Below are 23,837 nucleotides of genomic sequence, written 5' to 3' on the forward strand. Positions count from 1 at the left end.
GTCATCTGCCGTAGGTTTATTACCCCGTTGTGGTCATTCTTTTTCCATAGAAATAAAATTGCAGATTATTATGCCTTGATTGAATCGCATCCTAATTATTGTGATCTTGTGTGGGCTACCACCACGAGGCGCAATTTTCCTGGACTTCTTCAACTTCAGAAATGAGCACTTCCACATATAGCAAATCTACCTTATTTCCATTCTACTGAGCAACTTTTTGCTAAACATAACATAATAAGAGTAACTAATCTCTATGAATACCGGCTACTGTATTCTTTTTCCTTCAGCTCTGAAAATTGTAGAACCTTTTAAGCGAAGTTTTATAGGCTCACAAGTGTCGGTGGTAGTGGTGTCACGCTGGAAAGTGGGCGGATCCTGGCGATAGTGCAGAAAGGGTCCAAGCTCAATGGCACATACCAGGGACAAGAAAGAACGAAAGAAAAGAAATAAATAAAGAAAAGAAAGAAAGGAAGGAAGGAAGACGGAAATAAACAGAGAGAAAAAAGAATGAAATCACGTGCAGTGCACACCCGCATTGAATATGCTACACGCGGGATCACGTGACAGGCGCGCGTCTAATCAGGTTCGTTTGGTGTGTCGCTAGGCCCTAGGGACAAGAAAGGAAAGCGGGTTGGCGCGCGCTCCTCCGGGCTTCCCTCGCCTCAGATCAGTTTTGGCGAACAGATGGGAAGGCCACGCGTGGTGCGCTCTGCAAAGGAGCAAGCTGCGTTTGATGAACGCTGGCGTGAACTCGCTCGGGAAAGGGGTCGTCGTCGACGTACCGATTCTAGCGTGAGGGCTTCCCTAGCCGAGGCTCGCCGTCACCGAAGAGCCGACGATCCCGAGGCGAGGGCTTCCGAAGCCGAAGCCCACCGTCAGAGACGAGCAGAGAATCCCGAGGCGACGGCTTCCGAACGTTACCCTGACGAAGTTCAGATACACACACGACAAGCTTCGCTTACCCGCATTTTCTCGACAGGGGAAAGGCTGACGATTTTTTTAAACGTACGTCACGAATTCAACGCGATAAATTTGACGCGCGTACCCGCAGCCAAAACAGGTGGTTCCTGCCATACAGGCGCACGAATTATCTCATGCAGTAGCTAAGACACACCTTTCTTTACTGCAAATGAATTTGGGAAGGAAAATATTATCGTAAGTACATTTACTCGAAAACAAATTACACCGTATTTTTGTAAACTGTACAGTCTGTACTGAATACACAATAAATGCAAACGTGATTTATGTTTCACATTCTTTATTTTATGTAATATCCGTTTACACTCCGTGTTTCATAATGTAGTGTATCATAATAATTGCATCCTAGACATGTTGACTGTAGTGCTCATTTTTGAAATGTGATAGACATATTTTGGGATGTATAATACAATATGCATCTTAGCTTTGTTGTTCACTAAGCGTAATTGAATTTTTCATAAAAACTATATAGTTATCTCAAATGATGAATGTTTCTTTACACGTTGCACATCTGTTTTGCTACATTGTATTGGTATATGCTAACAGATGAGTGTCATATGTTCTAAGTATGCGGATAGGTAGAACATACTTACTGACTGCTGCCATGTGAGGGCCTTCGGGCACATTCAAGCTATATGTCGCAGCATTACGCCTGGAGGACCCCTAAAAAAGTTTATTTGAAATAAAAACTTTTCTGATTTTGATTCTGTGTTCGCTTGAAAGTGCTGCTCCCTAGCGCACCCGAATGCCCGGATATCTGCCCTCTATGGAACGTGAACAAGAATTAAGACGATCAGTTTTTCTCGTTTGGCTACTTATAAGTAAGATATGTGCTTTTGTGGTGAAGCAGTTTGTTAATAGCGCCCTGGACCCAAAAGTCGAAGCTTCTGTGAACGAATTGCCCCAATGTCACACACGGCGGCGGGCGTGGAAATCGAGATCCGCCTCTCAGTTTGGTTTCTTGTGTTCGCTTTTCATTCAGCCGTGATAGCATATGTGGTGCATCACAATATGTTCACTTCTGATGGCAAAACAGCGCTGAAAACGAAGACGCACCGAAGGGATGAACACGCACCAGATGGTGCTGTTGAAAAGCAATATGAAACCGACATGCACAAGCGTATGCGATTTATTTCGTCATCGCTTTCTGATGTGTGCTCTAATTGTGTGCCTTAATTTTCTGCGCTGTTTTACCCTCAAAAGCCATGCTGAACCAACTAGCCCTGCATCGCACGCTTCCGCAGTCATATATTCACGTGATCGGTTTTCAAGTTTAGATTTTTTCTCCCCATCGCAGGGGATGTCGTGTCGGAGGTGGCCCGGATCACGCTCGCCGAGAGACTTGTCCCCGACCGCATTCTCATCGAGATGAATGACGTCGAGGCCGAAGGCACGCGCGTTTTTTTGCTGCACCCGATCGAGGGTCACGTGGACGCGCTGCGCGAGCTGGCCGCCCAGCTCCCTGTGCACGCGGTAGGCGTGCAGTGGACGCCTGGCGTTCCCGCCCGAACCGTTGAAGAGATGGCCGCCGCGTATCTTCAGGTGTGTGTCCCTAACGCAAAGGCGTGCGAGTGGTGTTCATTTCGAACGGAAAACCTGTCCGCAAGATTACCCAATCCCACCAACGTTATTCAGCACTTGCAAGTTCTCAGTATGCTACATGGAAAAATTTTGTAGGGGGGGAGTGGGGGTTCAGACAAAAACAGTCGCAGTGGGATCCGAATATTTCTTGACATCAACAAAACTTGCATGTGACATAGCGTAATCCCTTTCTACCTTGTAACTGAAACTTATTCAGCGCACGCTTTTCTTTCAGCTCAAAAAATATTAACTGACATTAGATGGTAAATGCGGTTCACACAATTGGGCGCTGTTTTGTATTTGAGAGGAGGGCATAAAATGACTGAATTTATCTATGCCTTCACACGTTCATGCGTTATTTGCACATCATTGTTAATGCAAATGAAATAAGTTTAATCCTTCGTAATAATTCGTACTACAAGCTAAAAAAGGTGTCACCCCTAGCTTTCGATCAGGTGGCTGAAAATCGACCATATTGAGTAATTTCAAAGGCTTCCTGTCATACAAATTATCTGTGGTCATGTTTTTGCATGGTGTATGCACGTGCTGAACACAAAGAAAAAGGTATTTCGTCACTTTTCTTTTACTGCATTTTTAGGCACTGTGGCAATAGATATTAAGCGACGCATTTTGCTGGTAGCTGGCTACCCAGCATCGTATGGAATCGCGCAATACCTCACCAGGTGGACCAACACCTTTGTGTAAGAAGAACAGTTATGTGTCTAATGCGAGCGTGTGTGTAACGACAGCAGCGAGACGACGGTGACGACAACCGTGTTATTTAAGTAATTAGGCGCAATTTTTGCACTCTCGCATTCACGCACACACCCACACACGGAGCCACAGAAGAACACCCCCCCAACCCCCCACACACACACACCTCTCGTGTCATGGCGTGTGTGGTGTGTGCGAGAGCGCAAGAAATGCGCCTAATTACTTCAATATCACCAGTTATACCAACTATATAGCCCAAAAGCAAATTATAGTAATACAATAGTGGTACGCAGACGGCATGCTTTCTACTCCGACCGTTCGACTCGAGCTTGCGACATGTCGATTGTTCAATTCCACATGAATGTTGGACGAGTCGAAGCGAAAGAAACACGAATTGTGACGTCATCAGCGACTGCGTGTTATAAACTCGTATGCAGCTATGGCTACGTAAGCTGGTATATGTGAAAACAAAAAAAAATGATGAAATTTGCACTCTGGCGTTAGAATGTTAAAACCTGGTCGATATTGCGTTATCATAAAGGCGTTAAAGCATCTCACGGTTTCCGCGTCGCCTTAGCTGCTACAAGAAAAGCACTGGTTATTGTGGGTCGATCCAGCAGATTGTGTAGTCTAACAGAGGATCTCAAAGAGCGAGCTGTCACGAGGAAACACCATGAGAAACTGGCGCGTGACACACGCGTCAAATGTATTAAAGTCGGCTCTGGCACCAGAGAAGTATACGTGCGATTGTGACCTAGTGGCTTGACCATTAGGCTGTGGTGCTCGAAGGCAAAAGTCTGGTTCCGTTGTCGGTCATGCATCTGACAGAGGTCTGAAGTGTGACGATACTGGATATACCTACTTACCTAAAAGTGACTTGAATGCGGCAAGGAATTATTGGCGTTAAAAAAATGCCAAGGCCTAGTTTAAGCCTGTGTGAGGCTGATATCCCAGCCGCTCCAGAAATGTGTGGCTAGACCTCTGCTCACTTACCGCGATTCCAACGATGCAAAAAGACACTCTGGCTGTCCGTGCCGCAGACTCAACTTCTGTTTCATATTGCACAGCAGAACTATTGAGCTTGCGCTGGATTTTCCAAAATTACTCCAGAGCTCATCTCGCGATGACTGTCGATGGGAATGCGGATAGCAATCGAACAATCGAGCAATCGAACAATCGAAAAAAAATCGGCGACGAGATTGGCTGCCCTGTGGCACCATCTGACATAGACATTGTTCACCGCGTCCCTGCGAAGAAGGACAAACACATAATTGCACGCTTCTGTTCCCGCACTAAGAAGGCTGATTTCGTAAGCAAGGCCCGGAAAGCACGACTAAACACTACTACTCTCGGATTCCCTCCGTCTGCAGAGGCAAATGTCTTTGTTAACGACCACTTAACACAAGACAACAAACGACTGTTTGCTCAAGCCCTCGAACTGAAAAAACAGCACAAGTCCAAATTTCTATGGACGGACAACTGCCGCATCAAAGCACGAAAGACAGAAGGAAGCCGCGTGTACGTCATTTCTTGCACACGCGACGTCTCGCTAATCGCCTCGTAGCTGCCCAAGCCTTCTGCTTTCATATCTAATCAAATAAATATCCCGGACAATGTATTTTTCTTCAGAAGAACTAAAACGTTCACTAAATAACAGCAGGCTCACCCATAAATCCCTGATACACTTTAACATACGTAGCCTCTCAAAGAACTATGATAGCATGATATATTTCTTTTCTAATCTAAATAACCCTTTCACTATCATTTGCCTCTCAGAAATATGGTTGACAAACGCTGATAGCAAACTGTTTGGTATACCCGGATACGCAATGGAAGTATGTGTCCGTAAGGATGTTCGGTATGGTGGTTCAGCAATTCTTGTACAAGATAACCATTCATATCACCGTCGCCTTGATCTATCTTTCTCTTGCCCTAACGCTGAATCTGTATTTTTGGAATTCGATCATTTTTTTTCTTCCAGCTAACAGTAGAAACATAATAATTGGATCAGTATACCGTTCCCCGTCATCTTGTTTCGCAAACTTTTGTTCTCAACTAGATGCTATCTTGAACATCATTGCAAACGAAAACAAAAATGTCGTCATCCTCGGTGACATAAACATAGATATTACTAACCACAATGATAGTCATTGCTCTAAATACACCAACTGCTATGCAGGATATGGCCTAGATTCATTAATAACCGTATCCACAAGATGTCCTCCGTCCGGATCTCACTCTTTAATAGATCATGTATTATCAAACTTACACCAGAGCAATGTGCTGGCGCAGTCACTGTTCCCATAACAGACCACTATCTCGTATTTGTTCTATTAAAGTCTATTAACCCACCGTACCAACGAAACATAAAAAGAGCTAACTTTCACACCACTAAGTTCATTAGTCAAATTGCAGAAATTGACTGGAACCCGATTCTTTCTATAACAGACCTAGTCCTGGCATTCGAACAATTTAACAACAAAGTTAAAAGCGTATACTCGGAGTGTACGAGTCTAACACAAAATACTCAATGGTTCTCCGCCCGTAGAAACCCATGGATAACCGCATCCCTCTTACAAAGTATTAAAAAATGTGATAATCTTCATAAAAAATTAAAACGCCAGCCTTTTAATGTAACTTTAAAGTCGCGTTACATAACTTATTCTAATACACTTACCAGATTCTTGAAAGAAGCCAAGCGTTCCTACTTTGAGCAAGCGATTGTTAAACACAACAATAACACCCGCAAAGCCTGGGATACCATTAGGTCCTTTCTTCATCTGTCTTCACCAAACCACGCACTTAACCAACTAAACCCAGGAACAAGGATAGTAACGGAAGCCACTGATATCGCAAACGAATTCAATACTTTTTTCTGTCCTACACAAGATCATTCACCAGACAGTACACCACAGCCAGTACTCAGGCAAATCCTTTATTCATTTTACTTGTTCCCTACATCACCCAAAGAAGTATTCGATTCAATCGCTAGTCTGCGAACTACAGGTCCCGGCCTTGATGATTTACAACCTTCTAAAATCAAATTAGTATGATCTCATATCGCCGATGTACTCGCGCAGATTATTAACTGCATGTTCATAACAGGCGTTTTCCTCGACGAATTAAGACACGGTAAAATAACTCCTATATTAAAAAAAAAAGGTGACAAAGAATTAATTTCAAACTATCGCCCTATCTGCATGCTATCTTTAGCAAAGCTATTGAGAAACTACTTGTAAACCGCTTAACAAACTACTTTCAAAAATTTAATCTTCTCTCGCCTGAACAACACGGGTTGCGTAAAGGTTATTGAACTGAAATAGCTATAACATCATTCACTGACAACATAAAACATGCCCTTGACAACGGCCATAATTGTTGGTTCAGTTTTCGTTGACTTCAGTAAAGCATTTGACACCATCTATCATAACATTCTTTCTTACAAGTTAGAAGCTCTGGGCATTCGTGACCCAGCTCTTACGCTCATCCGCAGTTATTTGACTAACAGAACACAAGTTGTAAATTTCGGAGGTTCACTACCACGTACTAAATTAGTCACTAAGGGTGTCCCACAAGGCTCGCTTTTAGGCCCTTTACTTTTCCTGGTGTACATTAATGATCTTCCTCACTGTTTAACCAGTACTTCATCTATACTGTATGCTGACGACACCACTATATTTACTAATAGCAAAGGCATAAATACCGTAATATACCGACTAAATTCTGACCTAAGCAACTTGTCTGCGCGGTGCACAAGTAACAAACTTCACATCAACGTTTCGAAAACTCAGTTTATACTTTTTCATGCACATAAACGTGTCATCGCGCCCGCGCCACCACTCGTCTTACAAACTCATGTTCTCTCACCTGCACATGAAGTTGTCTTCCTTGGCGTCAAACTTGACCCCCAACTTAAGTTTAACTTGCATGCTGACATGGTGTCAAAAAATTACCTTTGGAATAAGAGTACAAATTCTAACGCATTCGTATTTTCCACAAAACGTAAGAACTTCACTTCATTACGCATTTATTCATTGTCACTTGCAATACTGCATCTCAGTTTGGGGAAACACATATTGCTCGCACATAATACATCTACAACATTTACAAAATCAAGCCTTGAGGATCATCAATTTCTCCAGTTACATGTCACATGCAGTACTAATTTTCAGTTCCCTAAAAATACTACCATTACGTTACATGCTCCAGCTCAAATTGGTTTTACTAATATACTGCACACTAAATCATGAAATCATTTTAGATACATTTAATAGGTCTGCTCTTACCAACACTAACAATACAAGATTTTCCGCTAACAACAATTTTTTACTCCCTCGAATGAACAGTAATTATGGAATGTTTACTGCTCTTTTTACGGCCATTAAATACTGGAACAAACTACCACCCTATATTAAAGCCGGCCGCGCAACATTACCATCCAAGAGAGATACGAAGAAATATTTACTAACGACACTACTGGCTACAGACTCATTACTATTAGTCTATAATGCGTTCAGAATTATCTTTTTTTCTCCTTCTTTTTAGACGTTTTAAATTTTTTGTCGCATAGTCTATATAACACTTGTACTTTGCATATGGTGAGCATATATTTGTTTCTAATTATCTGTTACATTGACCTCGTGTTCTTTGATATTTGTCATTCCTATGTTTCCATAACGTGTCAATTACTACATATTTATTTATTCATACGCTGTATGTATTTCATTTGCTTGTATTTTGACCTTCAATTATTGTAAGCACCTTTCTTGTATTTGATTATTTGCTTCACTAACTTGGTGTATTCTAATGTTTGTTGCTGTTATGTTGCCATAATGTATTAATTACTGCATTGTTAAATTACTAATAGGAGGTCCCCCTGACAGTTCTTGTAACTCCGGGACCTCCTTCTGTACTAATGAGGAATGATGAAATAAAACTTTTTTAAAAATATAGCGACAGACCATATTCCCGAAGTCACGTTTATTTAACACGTGTAGTCGTAATTTGGAGGTTTTCGCTGCTTCCGTTGTCTGCCACGTACTCCGATATCGTCGCACTTTGCTATGGCACTCTCTTGCGAAGGTCACCCATGAGCATGGAGGCATGACGGCGAATGTGTGGCGCCGACGCAGTGACGATGAAATGACGAAGAAGGAATGATATCAGCGGAACGACAAAGGCGTATAACGACGAGGGCATGACGCCAATGAGATGGCGATTCTTAATTATGACGATTGTATAACGAGGACAACGTGAAGATGATGATTAGACAATGAGATGACGATGGCGGTAGGAAGACAACCGGACGAAGAAGCGTGAACGACGTCGATGGCATGACCACAGTAGGATGACAAAGCTCGAGTGACAATGACGGGACGACCAGGACGGCATTACGACGGCGGTCTGACAACAGAGCCACGATAGCGATTGTTTGACGATGACGGCATGACAGGAGTGCCAAAATCACGATTGAATGACGACAGGATGATTTAAATACAACGACGAAGAAACGCTGACGTCGATTGAACGTCGAGCGCGGTATGACGACCACCGCATGACGACAATGAGATGACGTTACTGAAGTGTTGACAATGATAAAACTACCGCGTGTGTGTGAGAACGGTAGCTTGTTAACGACGGCATAAAGAGAGTCGGATGAGAAAGCTGGAATGGCGACGATGCAATGACCACGGCGGCATCACGACCCCAAACAGATAACTGGTGGCCCAAGCTCTCAGATTACTTGGACCACTGGGTAGGAGTAGAAGGCGTAACGATTACAGAACGACGAGAGTGAAATCACGAAGATGGAATTACGATGAATAAACGACCGCGATGGACTCACTATGACGGTGTGACAATGAATACATGACGACTGTATGACGGCGATGGCGGATGAAGACGGCGTGACGAGTGTCGGATGACAAAGCTGAACGGCGGCGATGTAGCGACCACGACGACATCGCGACGATGAGCCCATGCCTAGTGGTCAAAGCTATTAGACAACTTGGGGCACTACGTCGGGTTAGAGGGCGTGAGGACGACGCCTGACGAGAGTAAGATCACGGAGATGGAATGACAACAATGGAACGACCACGACGGCATCACGACCCCGAGATCATACCTAGTGGCCTAAGCCGGTTAGATAGATAGATAGATAGATAGATAGATAGATAGATAGATAGATAGATAGATAGATAGATAGATAGATAGATAGATAGATAGATAGATAGATAGATAGATAGATAGATAGATAGATAGATAGATAGATAGATAGATAGATAGATAGATAGATAGATAGATAGATAGATAGATAGATAGATAGATAGATAGATAGATAGATAGATAGATTAAAAATGGCTGAAGTAGGCAATGAATGCAATTCGGATTTAAAAATGCAACAAATGTAGTTGCGTCTAGTGTACAGTGCCTAGGGAGAGCATCGTCATGCTGTGAAATGGCTGCTGCTTGGTACATTCCCTAAGATCGAACTTGCAGCAATGCGACAAAGAAACAAATATATGTCCAAATTTTTAAAGATCAAGATCTGGCAAATGATCATCGAAAAACTTAACGTCGAGCATCTCTGAAAGAACTACTGACTCGAGACTTCAAATTTCCGTAGGTCACCCAAAACCCGATGTGACGCTAGATAAAATGGGCGCAGCTTATGTACTTTTCCTTTTTTGCGGTGCTACTGTGTAATTGGAACACTAAAGGCAGAGATTCTTTGTTCTCTGGTAAAATTGAGAGACTTGACGTGGAGCTAGACTCTTAGTGACATGATGCATCTCACTACTCAGGACATGCGAGCTTGGTTATAATAAATACGAAAGGTCATCATTGAATCGACCCACCCGATTTACAGCACCAACGGGTGCACAATGAAGAAACTTCAAATAACTGCGCTACGAGCAATGTGTCATGTGTTAGACGTGGCAGAATGGTGGTTAGCCGAGCTTGTTGGCACGATGACATACTATTGCAAACATATAAAGGGAGAAAGACTAAAGGAACAGACTACATGGACGTTGACTTCCAAAGAAAGCTTATTTCGCTGGTGTGAAAGATATAGCCACAGAAAAAGTGTAAGTGCAAAAAGAAAACACAACATCATTTGTTTTTCTTTGCATTTACCCTGTTACCCTGTTGCATTTACCCTGGAGATTTTCAGTACGCGAGGGAGGGGGGAAATGTTAATCTTGCAGATACGCGATTTTCTTGTGTAATATTTGAATAGATGCCACGCTGACACGAACGGCCGCACTGGACAATGGCGAAGGCATCAATGATCTCGCGGGTGCGCTTATCTGCGGGCCTCTTAATTACGGTGACTTCCCTGAATTTTCGGCTCCAACCGCATGTTCGACAATGCCAAAGCCAGGTTGCTGCCATACTTCTGCTTTACGTTGTTGGCACGCTTCCAGAGGCAATCATTCAGGCAATTCCCGGTCTGCCCCACATGCGATCGGCTACAGAACAGAGCGATGTCATAGACGACCTCCGTGATAGAGCTAGTGAAGGGCACCAGGTGCTTCTTGTGGAAGCATCCGTTCGTCAGAAGGTCCTCCTAGTTGACCCTTCTGCTTGAAATGTTCACCTTCCTTGGCGCGCAGAAAACTACCGACACTCCCGTCCTACCCGCTGCATTCTCCAGCCTATGAGACATCCAATGCATATACATCTGTTGCACATCAATGCACATACAGATAGTTTCTACCTGTCGATATCGCTTTTGCAGGGCCTTATTCGTTGGTGCGTTTCAAATAATAGGCCTTCTGCCAAGTGCAACAAACAATCTCAGCCATTCCACTCTTTGAATATGGGCTACCAGCGGAGCTGTTTGGCAGAACGCACTACACAGGACCTCCCCATACCAGCGCACGCAACGTACTAACTGCCTATTCGGTTCTTTGCGCAGACGCCGTCAGGAGCTCGGGTAGGTGTCAGAACTGCATCACGTTCACGCTTCGTGACATATCAAACCTTACCAATCACCATCAAATTGTTCTCGAACCACAGTCTGTCACACACCGCGCAACTGAATCCGAAATGTCTGTCCAGAAAGTCCATCTGAAATTTTGCATAGGCACCCTTGTGCTTGTCCAATTTACTGGCGTGGTACCTGCGTCGCTTCGCCACATTCTCCGGTTCGCGGCACCCGTCTTCCTGTCAAGCCCGCCGCTTACAGGCAGCCTCTCGGGCACGATTTTCGCTGCTACTCGCCGCCCGTTTCCTAGCTTTCCTCTTGCTACGCCAGGTGTCAGCACATGGCTTACTGGTTTGCTTTGCCTCCTCATTGAGGGCGCGGGAGTTTTCAGGCATGGACATTGAAAATACTATGGGAGGGTAGACATGTACAGCTGTACAGCTCCATTGTAAAAGCGCCCAGGGAAGCCTGCCCGCACCAGCCGTTATATCTGCGCTCCAAAGCATTTTTCAATCTAGTGTGGGCAAGACCTTTGCTGAGGGCGGCTTTCGCGATCCATTTCTTCACTAGCTTTGAGTGGGCTGATGAAAGTGAAAGTAGAGTTTTGACGGAGCGCTGTGTGTACCTCGAGCATCACCATGTCCAGGGAACGCAATGAGTTCGCTTCTGGCATTTCCTTCGCCGGGGTGAGACCCTTGACTTCTATTCGAAAAACGCTGTAGACGCCGCCGCCCTCCGCTGAAGTGGTGTCGTTAGTCGGTCGAGGTCGTTAGTCTCGCTCTCGCGCTGTTTGCCATGGTAAGTTAGACGTGACTTAAAGACGTAAAATAATGGCGTTATGGGGAAGGACAGCGAATGCGGGTGCTCGATATTCTACTCAGACGAAAACTCAAATGTACAGTTGCACAGTTTACGTTACGCATAAGACGCATAGTTCATTCGCCTAGCTAAAAGGGTGCCAATGAAAGGGAAATGCCTCAGACGGTTCTCAGCGCTGAACTTATTGGCCATGTCAGGAAAATTGCAAGCGTGTAATTGGGCATCTCAGCACAAGACAAGGTTAGCCTGAGAGCCGCCGCCGTTGCTTACTGTTGCAATGCACGTAGATAATCTTTGCAGAAACTACGGAGGCCACTTTCTAAACCACGTTCTGTCTGTAATCTGAAACAAATTTTCTTGGCAAAAGAGCTCTCATCCTAAAACAGTAATTTTCAAGATAAGAAGCACATTTGTAATATCCAAATTGTGACCTTTTTGTGAATGCGCGGGGAACACATGTCAGCTGCTTTTTCTTCCTTTTTTTTTCTATATGTAAATGTTTCCTTGAATTTTAACACGCCTAACTGAACATGTTATATTGTGGCCACTGGTGTGTTGCGCCGTGTGTACTCGAGAATGCCAGGATTCCTAAAGCTGCTAGCACAGCATTTTCCCTGGACCTCTTCGCAGTATATTTCTTGCAAAAATGATATTTATTTATTTATTTATTTATTTATTTATTTATTTATTTATTTATTTATTTATTTATTTATTTATTTATTTATTTATTTATTTATTTATTTATTTATGTTTGTTGGTTTCCTGGCCCGAGCAGGAAATATTCGAACTGCAACCCGAGGGCCCGTACCATGTGAGTGGCTACTCGTTCGGTGCCATGGTCGCGTTCGAGATGGCCCTGCAGCTCCAAGCCTCGGGCGCCTCGGTCGGCAGCGTCACTCTGCTGGACGGCGCACCAAAGAGCATCGCCGCCGACTTGGATCATCGTCGCTCCCAATTCAGCGATAGCGAGGAGGAGCACGAGACGGCGCTCTTCTGCGGTTTCCTCGCTGATTACTTCGACCTGGACATCACAGAGGTGGGACATACTAGCGGACACAGCCGGAGATTGCTAAACAGCACTTACGAAAGAAAACCGCTGTGAATTCGGCGTCTGTTTCAAAGAAGGAAGTAAGGCTCCAGCGCAGCAAAGGGAAGACGGGATGACATAACGCAGCGATTCCTTTCACTCGATTTTATTGATTTCTTATCGTCCATCGCTCACGACCAGCCTGTACTGGTGGTGACGCGGGCGTGGCGTCATTCGGACCACTGAAGGTTACGAGTCTGTAACGCCAATGTTTAAGCGTTAGCTGTTGTGCGGACTAGGCGTTGCTGCGCCCGATATCGAGCTCGCCAAATCGCTCGAGGGTCTGAAAATATTGCTTCCACCATCGCAAACGCCCGCCCCTCCACCGGCTCACGGAAGGAAATTTAGGCGCTGCGGCGAACCGTCTACAATGCTTCGGGCACAGTCGGTGGGTTCCGCCAGCCGTGATTCGTAAAGTCACTGGAACTTGAAAAGTACGGCAACCCTTTTCTCTTTGCCGCCGCACCGCCTATTGGCCAGGCACCATCACGTGATCAATTTACGCTATAAATGGTCGAGGTCGCGACGAAGCGGACGCGTAGATAAAGAAATTGGGCGGAATCATCGCGACTGTCAGAGATTGACGTAGGTGTATTTTGTATCTTGTGCCATTTAGGACATTAAAGCCATTTTGCAATTTAAGAAAGGGACTGCTCGGAGCTAAGTTTACGGATACGGCAACCGCCGACAGTCCGAAAATTCACTTTTAGAGCGCAGCTCTTAGGCACTCGTTCCTGCGGCGACCGTCGGCGTAACCGAGCGAACGAGCACAGCGAAAGATGAAAGCGAACGCGGAGCGCAGCGGGAGAGGAAAGACGGCGGTAGCGAAGATAGCACGAGGACTAAAGCACAGGAGGAGGGTGCAGCAGAACTATGAGGCGGAAAGAGGAGGGGGAAATGGCGAACCTGTGAAAAGAGAGTAGTGCCGCGCACGAGGGTCTTTGCGGCGATGGCTACGAGATGGCGCCATAATAGCGCGCGTCATCTGTATGGAAGCAAAGCGCTGCATGAGCGGAGGTTGTGTGCGTCGGCTGCTGTGAATCGCGCCCACGCCTCACCCACGCGCTTCCTCTCGCGATTTCCCGATTATCGAGGCCGTCGCGCCAAACTTGGCTCTGTTCGCAACGTGCTACACGAGGCATACTAGGGAGTTTTAGTATAGCGGAAAACACTTATGTGATCGAGTAATGGCTTCTTTCTTCTACGCAACGATCCCAGAGTAAAAGTTAGCGTTAGCGTGCGGCGCAACGCTAACGCAAAGAAAGCTGCACTGCGCGGTACAAGGTAGTGTTTTAGAATAGCGGAACGGAGAAAAACGCTAACGCTAACGCAAATACACTTGGGCGCCATTTTGAGGCGGATACAGCAAACATGAGCAAACCCTCTCGTTAAGCCTACTCCGCCGCTAATCGAGAACGTATATCGAAAACAACGCCCATTTGTCACCTGCACGCCGCTGTCGAAGCATAATCGCACAAATCTAAAGCAAACACGAGCATTAGTGGGGAACGAATGAGCCGAACAGTGCAGGCCGACGACTCAATAGATACGACGTGGACGGTTCTCGCTTCAACAGGCGCCGCCATCTTGCCCTACGTACGGAATCCCTTGCGTGCGTTAGCGTTGAACGCTATATTCCGGAAATAGCGTACGTACGTAAGAGTTCTGGCTACGTTTACGTTCTGCGCATGCGCAGTTTGCAGCAAGCACCTCTAACGCGAACGCTAAATCCTTGCGTTTGCTGTTTTCCGCTATACTAAATATCCCTATTGTCCGCACAAGCCAATATATCGCGAAATGAAAGCACAAGTAAAGCTGAGCTCAAATTTCGCATTAGGGAGCATCGTAATCGTCGGTGATTTTTTTAGGATGCCAACTCGTCCAATTCCTCTTTGCTGAAGTACTGTTTGCAATGTGAAAAGAAAAAAAATAATAAAAAAACTCGCCATCCCGGCTCTAATCTAAGTCTAATCAAAGTCTAATCAGAGCCGCGCTTTAATAAGATGTCTAGTAGCCCTTGATTTCGAGGCAGTTAAAAGAACTTGTGCGACACTATATCAGGTTCGGTCGCGTGTGTAAATTTGATAGCGCCAACTGCCACAACTATTATTTATTATTGCGATAGCAATTATATGGACACTCAAAAGCAGATTTCTGCCGTCGCCGTCGCCGTCGCCGTGAGGTTCCGTATGACGTCAATGGAGATGAAATCGTCGCCGCGCGCCGAACGCTGTATGTGCGAGTGAAAGGGCGCGGGGGACGCGCGCTTTCACGGGGAGGGAACGCACGGCGGAGAACAAACGCGCGTTCTGCTCTGTGCTCCCTTAAGGGCTGCAGAAGTAGGCGTCTCTTTCCTCCTCTACAATCACCATATATGTAGAGCAAACGTGCCTTCTTCCGACGCACGAAAGACCGTGGGGGGGGGGGGGGGGGGGGGGAGGGAAGGGAGGCGACGTTTAGCTGCGGCACCAAGTGCCTATTTATATCAGAGGTTCCGGCAACAGTCACCAACGCCGCACGCATTTTGAGCGAACGCGGGCAAAACGCCGACGGCGTCGACAACAGTTCTGCGTGTTGCCGGTGCTGCTGCATGTCCAAGTTTATACAGCTGATAAAGCTGCTATCATTACTCCGTATAGCTCTCTTCAAGTTTGCTATCGCAATTGATGCTTCACCTTTCAGGTGAAACTGCGACAACCTTTTTCTTAACTGCCGCTAGTACAGAAAACGCGAACAACTCTTCGCGCACCGCGTCGAGTAGCTACAAGTAAACAAGCCACCCAGTCAGCGTATTTGTCGAGCGCGCGATACGCGTCGGCCGGCGACGTATAAATTTTTTTAAAATTAACAATGCTTAGCAATTAGGCACAATGTACAGCAATTTAAAACTCCTCTTATATTTTACTGCGATAGCAATTATATGGACACTCCAAGCGGATGTCTGCCGTCGCTGTCGCCGTCACCGTGAGGTTCCGTATAAAGGCCAAGAGCAATAAAATCGTCGCCGTGTGCCGTATACTGTATGTGCGAGTGATAGCGTGCGAGAGACGCGCGCTTTCACGGAGAGCGATCGCTTGGCGGAGAGCAAACGCGACGTCTCCCGTCGCGCGAAAGGCTGTGGGGGGATGGGAGGGAGGGGTGGGGGCGACGTTTTGCTGCGGCACCAACTGCATATCTTGTGACCGGGCGCAAGGAGAACTGGCGACTCAATCACCCAGGTGAAAGGAGGAAAGCGGGGAGGCAACGCGGGAGGGAGGGAGTGCGGCTTTTGCTCTGCGAGCAACTGCGTACTTGTACTTTGCACAGCGACGGGCGGTCGCGCGCACCGTATATTGAAAGCGATCTACACACCGATCCAACCTTTGTATGCACTGTGCTTTCGCCGCTCAGTTTCCGTTGAAGCGCTAGACCGCACGAACCTTCGCTCGCCGCGGCAACCGCGCTTGCTCACGCCAGCGTTTTGACAGCGGTTGTCTGCGGTCATCGAGTGTGATCTACACATGTTTGCTTGTGCGCGCTAACACCATGCTTGTTGATTCAGTTAGTAAGCGAATGTGTCCAAGTTTATACAGCCGATAAAACTGCTATCCTTACTCCGTATAAATCTCCCCTAATTTGCTATCACAATTCACCCTTCGCCTTTCGGGCGAAACTGTGACTTTTTTGCAACGAACACAACTTAGCGATGAGCTCTGAAAGGGTAGCAAGCGCGATAGAATAGGATTCCGAGCGGCCGTCCTGTCAGTCGTCTGTTTCTTGTAGTTTGGCTGTCAGTTTACTATTCTACTTATACACCTGTACAACGTTTTAGCACACGTCGTCAATGCAGCCTGCCATCGTTTGATTAAGATTCATAAAAATGCGCTGATTTGTGATAATGCGCGCTAAGCAAAGCTGCACAGCTGAGCTACTGCCTCCGGAAAGGGGCGCTAGTCGCCGCTAGAATAAATCTGTGAACAACAGCGCAGTGTTGCCTGCACGCGCTCCGACGCTTGCGGTACTCTCCAGGTCCCAGTGACTTCAGTGATGCACGAAGGGCAGCTGGTGCTGTTGCGGGAAGCTGAGCTTTGACTGCTAAAGTTCATCATGCCGTGACCTTACCTTCCAAGCAATCATGTCGACGTGGGCCATAATGCCACTGGTGGAGCGTACCATTCGTAGCAACCGCTACTTACCGCGTTAGCTGCCTTATGCACGCGCCCATGAATCTTGTAATAGTGCGGATGGTTAAAGGGGCCAAGATACGGGCACTGCGGATGGCACGCCGACGGCGCAAAATTGAAGAAGGAGCTAAACGAAGGGCTTGCTTCATGGGAAAACTGGTATAAAATTCTTACATTATCCAGGACAAGGTTTGCCTAAGTCACAAAGGCGAAAGTCGTGGCTCATGGGTAGAAAAATCCGACGTCTCGCGTTATGGCGCCAACATTCATGGTGCCACCATGCCACATGGTGCCACAACAAAGGTCGTGAGTTCTAGTGCCTTAATTAAGTCAACAATAGTTAAGGTAGAGTTAATTGAGGCACTCGAACCCACAATTTTTGGTGTGAGCCGAACCCACGACCTATGGTGTTGCTTAAGGCCAATTAAGGCACAGCTAATTAAAAGAGTTATGGCACTCGAACCCATGACCTTTGGTGGGAGTTCGACCCTCGACCTTTGGTGTTAATTAGGGCGAAGTTAACTGAGGCACAAGTAATTAAGGTAGAGTTAATTAATACATTCAAACCCACGACCTTTGGTTGGAGAAAACTAGTAAGAGGAAGTAACGCATTCGCATGAGAATGTCAAGTAATTTAATCAATGTCTCGTGAGGGCGCAGGTTTTCGCCTTCATCCTCTTGAGCGTATGTGAAAGTGACGGTCAACGATTGCTCCGGACACATGAAGCATTCGTGAGTATGCATATGAAGATATTTCATTCGACATAAATTATCAGCGAAAAAAATTTAAATTGGGCACGAAAAAATTCGACAGAACCCATTGCACGATGACTGTCGACGGTAATGTAATTAAAATGGAAAATGAGACATCCACCCATACGGGTTCCTCGAAAGAAACGCCTCGCAGTTGAAGAAAAATTCGTCCTGGTCCGGGAATGTGTCCGGTAATGTGTTTAGCATTGAGTCAATATAGTGACACAGCGTGTTGCCACCGTCAAAACGATTTGTGTATAAGAGTGTACTGCAGCGGAACTCCTCTTTCGCGTTCTCGAAGAACAGAAACCTATCGGTGGCGCCATCAAGCGGCGCCGCCGCGAAGTTTGTGTTGAAGCATGGCGCGCCGCTCTGGGCGAACGCTGAGAAACGCGTCATGCTGCAAACGGGCTCCGGTCTCACGCTTCTTTCAGGACACGCTGCGCCATCTAGTAGAGCGGCCGAGAAGTCCGCGCGAAGCCTTCGATGCTAGAAGCCTGGTGCGCCTGTGCCTGCGAACGCTGAGAATTGTTTCCTCTCTTGCCGCACACACCTAGTGGCACATATTCAGTGACCCGAGTTGGCGAAGGACTTATTAAAGAGTGGCACATACCCAGTGCATTCATGGAACAGCCTGCTAAAGCGTCGGGTTGCTGTCCTTAAGAGACCCTTGAGGTGAGCAACACGGGAACAAGGTGAGAGCAGGAGCCAACGTTTCGACAAGTGGTTAGCGACGAGGCTGTAGAATTGAAAAGAAAGATGATGCGCTGCTGATCGTCGGCGGAGGAATTTGAGGCAGCGCCGTGGTGTTAGCCGGTTGACGCGTCTCAAATTCGTCTGCCGACGATCAGTAGCGCATTATTTCTTTTCAATTCTACACCCTCGCCGCTAACACACCCGCGCCCGTTACCTCGCCCACCCGCCTTACTCTCTCTCCCCTTTAGAAGAAGCGTACGTACATATAGTGTGCCGAGGAGAGCTTACGTCGCGTTGAAAAAGACAAGTCCACTTGTTTAAACGTTGGCTCCTGCTCTCACGCTGTTCTCGTGTTGCTCATCGTCTTGAATTCCCATCTTCAGCATTGCCCGTGTTTTCCCTTGAGACGTGGGTTAGATTGCACCCAGCATTGCAGAAATTTCAAGGATGTTTTTCGACATTGTAGAGCCGCACATTCCCACAAGTGGCACATACGTAGTTACCGAAGTTGGCTTCAGAGAGGTTCTTCGAAAAGCGGTTCCTACCCAGTCCCGCAGCAATGTCTGATTTACAAGAGCAAAAAAAAAGATAACATAAAACACCGACTGCGAAATTTCGCTTATGTTTCTACTTTCCACTTCCGCGTTGGGGCAAATGCGAAACCGTCGCATGTGGACGCAACGCCGACTTGATAGCTTTCCCAATAAATTAAGAGCGCTGTCGAACCATGGCGGACTACTTGACGCCGTTACCCATGTGCAGACGCGTCGCCCATGTAGAAATTTTTTTTCACTGCCGCAAAATTTGTCCACGGTTATAGTAATTTTGCTGCTGATAACGTACTTCAACAAAATTTTACTTTGGCGATATTGGCTGCATCGCTAAGCAATGAATTCTCAATCAATATTGGCAAACCTGCCCAACTTGAAATTGTGCGAAGTTCACATTACCAAACTTTCAATGGCATCTAAGTAGACAACACATGCACCTGGTGGTTAGTCGATATCATGAAAGTTCCAGCACGTTGCTTCCAAAGAGTTTGTAGCGCGCTGCGGACAGGCGCGGCCAACGTTAGTGTATACCGCCGTGTGCGGCGCCAAGTCACGGAGGTGATGCCGGGGAGCCACGCGTTTTTAATCAAGTGTCAAATACGTCCTGTTATAATAGCGGCTATCTTTATTTTTATTTTCCTAAAGTTCCAGCGTCACAAACGTCGACTATTTCGAGCCTTTCATGGCGCATCCACTAGTGTTTCACGCGTAGGGTTTCCTTATGCAGACTGCATTATATCTACACTACCTGAAACAGCATTTTACGAGGCCGGAAACTTCGATGCAGTTGCTGTTTAAGAGCAGCGTAGAACTTGCAGCAGCTACAGCCTCAACATGAGTATGTCCGCTGTGGTTGATATCGCCGGCATCGCAGTGACCCTCGTGATGTGTAATGGTCTTTCTGCAGCTCCGGGGCCAGTTGGACAAGTGCTTGGGCTGGGATGCCAAACTAGAAGCCGCCATCGACATCATCTTGAAGGCCCTCCCCGACGGGCTGCCTAGGTCGCGAAAGACTTTGTCATGCCCATACACGTCTTCTGCGATTTCGTGCGAGCGGCTTCGCTCTACGTACCAAGCGCAATATTCCACGGAGACGTGGTGCTGGTCAGGGCATCCAGGCCGCCGAGGATGTTGCGTCAGCTGCCCAACGACTACGGTCTGTCGGAGGTGAGTAGAGGTCGGAGTTCCGCTGTTTGAAGCTTCGCATGAAACAGCAGAACCGGTATGCCGCCAAACCGGCTATGCCACCACAGCATAGCTTAGACAGGAATGGCATAAAGAAATGTGCGAGACCGGGCTAGTTGGCAATCCATTATAAAAACAGCGCAAGAGCAAGCGGAGGACGGAAAGAGCAAACGAACGAACACAAGCACTGACTTCCAAATGAAGGTTTATTAAAAAGGACACTCGCATATATAGGCTTACTCAAATAGGTGATCACAATCGAACTGTCATTTTGTCAAGTTGCTAACAGAGCTAAAACGAAAAAGAAAAAAAAACAGGAAAAACGCACTTGTTGATTAGTTTGTTCATTATGTCTTCCGTCTGCTTTTGCGCTGCTTTTATTATGATGGCACGAAACTTCGGATCTGTGAAACCTTCAGCAGCTACATGTGTGAGTTAGACATTGATGTCGATACCTTGACGAACGAACATCTCGCACTATTTCTCAACGTCATTCACGTCGTTGGTCGTTTACGACTGCTTACGACAGCCTCGTGTTGTTGTGGTCGCTGTTGTTCGGGAAGGAGCGCCCTCCTCACCTCACGCCACTCTGTCCTCATGTGGTGGCTGTGGGAGCAGCCTCCGATGGCGGGAGCTTTCAGCGACGGTGTTCGCGCCGTTAGAGACAACACACATATTACGAGTCTCCTTATCTGTATTCTACCACTGCAGATGTGCTGGTTAACGGCTTTGTTCTGTACGGAATCACGAAATGAAAGAAAAATCACACACCATTCCATTGCTGTGAAGGAGGATTACAAGCGAAGCAGCCTAGCGCGTGGCATAGAGGTGACAGAATTTAGATCAAAGGTATGAGAAATTTTACTTCTCCTGAGTGGCGACGGCAGTCATCCCGAAGAAAGGCAGACGCACGCACACTTGTATTTTGATCGGCGGTCTTGATCAGTGGAATACATTCACGTGGGAATACTACCGCCACCTCGGCGAGCCGGATGAAACTAGACACGCGCGGCGGGACCGCCACGCCGAGAGAGAGGAAGGAAACTGGGCACGCAAGCGCTTGGAACGACGAGAAAGTGAGGGCGGCGCGAGCGTACAGGTGGCCTACGTGGGTCGCACAGTGGCAAATCTTTGAGAAACCCTTATTATCGACCTGAGAGTCTACGGATTTTGAAAATTGTGCCTATTGATAAATAATCTATTGAAAATGCATATCCAAGTGATGACATGTACAAGCTTTTGCACAGAAGGAAACGATTTTGCATCAAATTCGGGAGCTGATTTTATGCACACGCAAACCTGTTAACGGACACAAAAAATGCATAAAACCCTAGCCATAGATAGCTTCGCCGTAAAATCAAACGCTACCTCCATGTGCGCACTGCAGCAAAGGTACGCCCAGAAACTCATTATTCCTTTAATAAAGCGATTGTTTCTGTACAATTTTTAGAGGCCGTCGCCGGTGGAGTGCCACGAGAGGCAGTTCTGTGAGGCCTCATCTTGGCCCAGCATGTTGCACACTGACGTACCACATGCTGGGCGCAATGTGTGGGACGCTGTAATAAAGATTACTACGTTAACGACAATTAATTCACTGGCGATTACGATACTCCCTAACGCAAAATTTGAGCACAGCTCTGTACGTGTTTTCATTCCGCGATATATTGCATGGTGGCTACAGTCTGTCTCGGGCGGCACGTTGCAAACGGAGCGAAGTGTGGCGCGACTGCCTTGCTAATTGGGAGATCGTGAGAGGCAGCGCGTGGGTGACGCGTGGGCGCGATTCACAGCAGCCGCCGCAGACATACCTCCGCTTAAGCAGCGCTTTGCTTCCATTTTGTTTCCACATTTGGTATCTCTGGACGCGCTCGCCACATGCCTTATCGTTGGCGTCATCGGTGAACAGACGACGCGCGCTACTCTGGCGCCATCTCGTAGCCATGGTCACCGCAGAGCCCGTCTTGCATGGCACTACGCTTTTCTTCTCACGCTTTCCCCGTACCCTCCCCCGCTCCATGGTTCCGCTGCAACCCCCTCCTCCAATTTCCTCCTCGCTGCTCTCTTCGCTATCGCCATCTTTCATCCCCCGCGGCGCTTCGCGTTCGCTCTTTCATCCATCGCTGTGCTCGTTCGCTCGGTTGAGGTGCGTATATAGCACGACTTAGCGTGAGCGCGCTCGCACGCGCTATGTTACGTTGGCGAGAACATATATAGTGTGATGCACTGGCGCAGCCAACGTAACCGGACGCGGCCAACGGGCTCCGACTACCCGCCACGACTCAGTTAGCTAAGGTGTTGCGCACTGCTGAGCACGAGGTCGCGGGATCGAATCCCGGCCGCGGCGGCCGCATTTCGATAGAGGCGAAATGCAAGAACACCCGTGTGCTTGCGTTGTAGCGCACGTTAAAGAATTCCAGGTGGTCAAAATTAATCAGGAGCCCTCCTCTACGGCGTGCCTCATAATCAGAACTGGTTTGGCACGTAAAACCCGAGAAAGAAGAACGACGCACTCCGACGTCGAGATGGCTCTTGCTCCATGCGCGCGTTAGTCGCGCCGACTGTGCCGACCCACAATGCATTGCGCGCAGGAAAAAAAAGGCACCCACGCCGCTTCGCCGACGGGCGCGAAGGTTGGGGATCGTTTTGCGCATGCTCCGAAGAGAGCGGCCGATGGCGCGAAACGAGGGAAGCGTCCTACGTTCCGCTGCCGGCACGAGCCTTGTGCGCACGCACAGTAGCGTTCCTGCTACTCCGTTGTGTGCCAATTGCTACCACACATCGCTCGTCTGAGCCGAGCGGATCGTAAACGCTCCACTAAAGCTCTCTAATAGAGCGTAATACCGTGTTCGCAATGCTTGCCTCCAACACGCTGTGTTCTACGTTTTAAGTCACCGCAAGGTCCTGCTTAAAGTTAGCGCCGTTTTGCTTCCCCTCTTCTTTTCCCAGTGTTGCGACGGCAAAATCAGGGTCAACGTAGTGGAAGGTCATCATCAAAGCATTGTGCGTGGACAAGGAGCTCTGCAGTGCGCGGCCATCATCCGTGGGCAGATGCAACGATGCTGCTCGCTGACGGAAATGCCATCATGAAGAGCCAAGCTCAAGTAGCCGACACTTAAAAGAACGTTTTGATAAGTTTGAAAAAAAAAGGAAATAAAGTCACCGAAGGACTAACAATAAATATGTGTTACGTTTCTCTCATTAGTCAAACTGCCTCATACTGATATTTCCTTTGTTCTACTAGAGCCTGGATCCAGAAAAACACGTCGTTTAGTATGCCAATTCTAGCCTCAACCGACAGAGAATCACTGCCTCGCGCCAATATATGCGGATGGAAGTCGAAGGCGCAATGGGGGAATTAGTGCACCCGCTTGCGTTGTAAA

The 23,837-nt window shown here is 47.1% G+C and overlaps 1 protein-coding gene across 1 annotated transcript; it reads left to right on the plus strand.

The window, feature by feature from the left end:
* Window positions 1-2,331: 2,331 nt before the first annotated feature.
* On the plus strand, window positions 2,332-23,602 carry LOC119454266 (fatty acid synthase-like). The gene is made up of 4 exons (XM_049668309.1): window positions 2,332-2,520; window positions 12,798-13,058; window positions 20,180-20,439; window positions 23,404-23,602. The coding sequence occupies exons 1-4, from the start codon at window positions 2,347-2,349 to the stop codon at window positions 23,432-23,434; spliced, it is 726 nt and encodes a 241-aa protein (XP_049524266.1). The 5' UTR covers window positions 2,332-2,346; the 3' UTR covers window positions 23,435-23,602.
* Window positions 23,603-23,837: the final 235 nt, after the last annotated feature.

This window comes from Dermacentor silvarum, chromosome 5 (genome assembly GCF_013339745.2).
Source record: "Dermacentor silvarum isolate Dsil-2018 chromosome 5, BIME_Dsil_1.4, whole genome shotgun sequence".
In the NCBI taxonomy this organism is placed as follows: Eukaryota; Metazoa; Arthropoda; class Arachnida; order Ixodida; family Ixodidae; genus Dermacentor; species Dermacentor silvarum.

What these genes read in the sequence shown, in the direction of transcription:
- LOC119454266 (XM_049668309.1), top strand. Translation starts at nt 2,347, where the DNA reads ATGAATGACGTCGAGGCCGAAGGCACGCGCGTTTTTTTGCTGCACCCG. An exon ending in TGGCCGCCGCGTATCTTCAG is followed by an intron (nt 2,521 to 12,797) that starts GTGTGTGTCCCT and finishes TGGCCCGAGCAG; the next exon opens with GAAATATTCGAACTGCAACC. An exon ending in TCGACCTGGACATCACAGAG is followed by an intron (nt 13,059 to 20,179) that starts GTGGGACATACT and finishes GTCTTTCTGCAG; the next exon opens with CTCCGGGGCCAGTTGGACAA.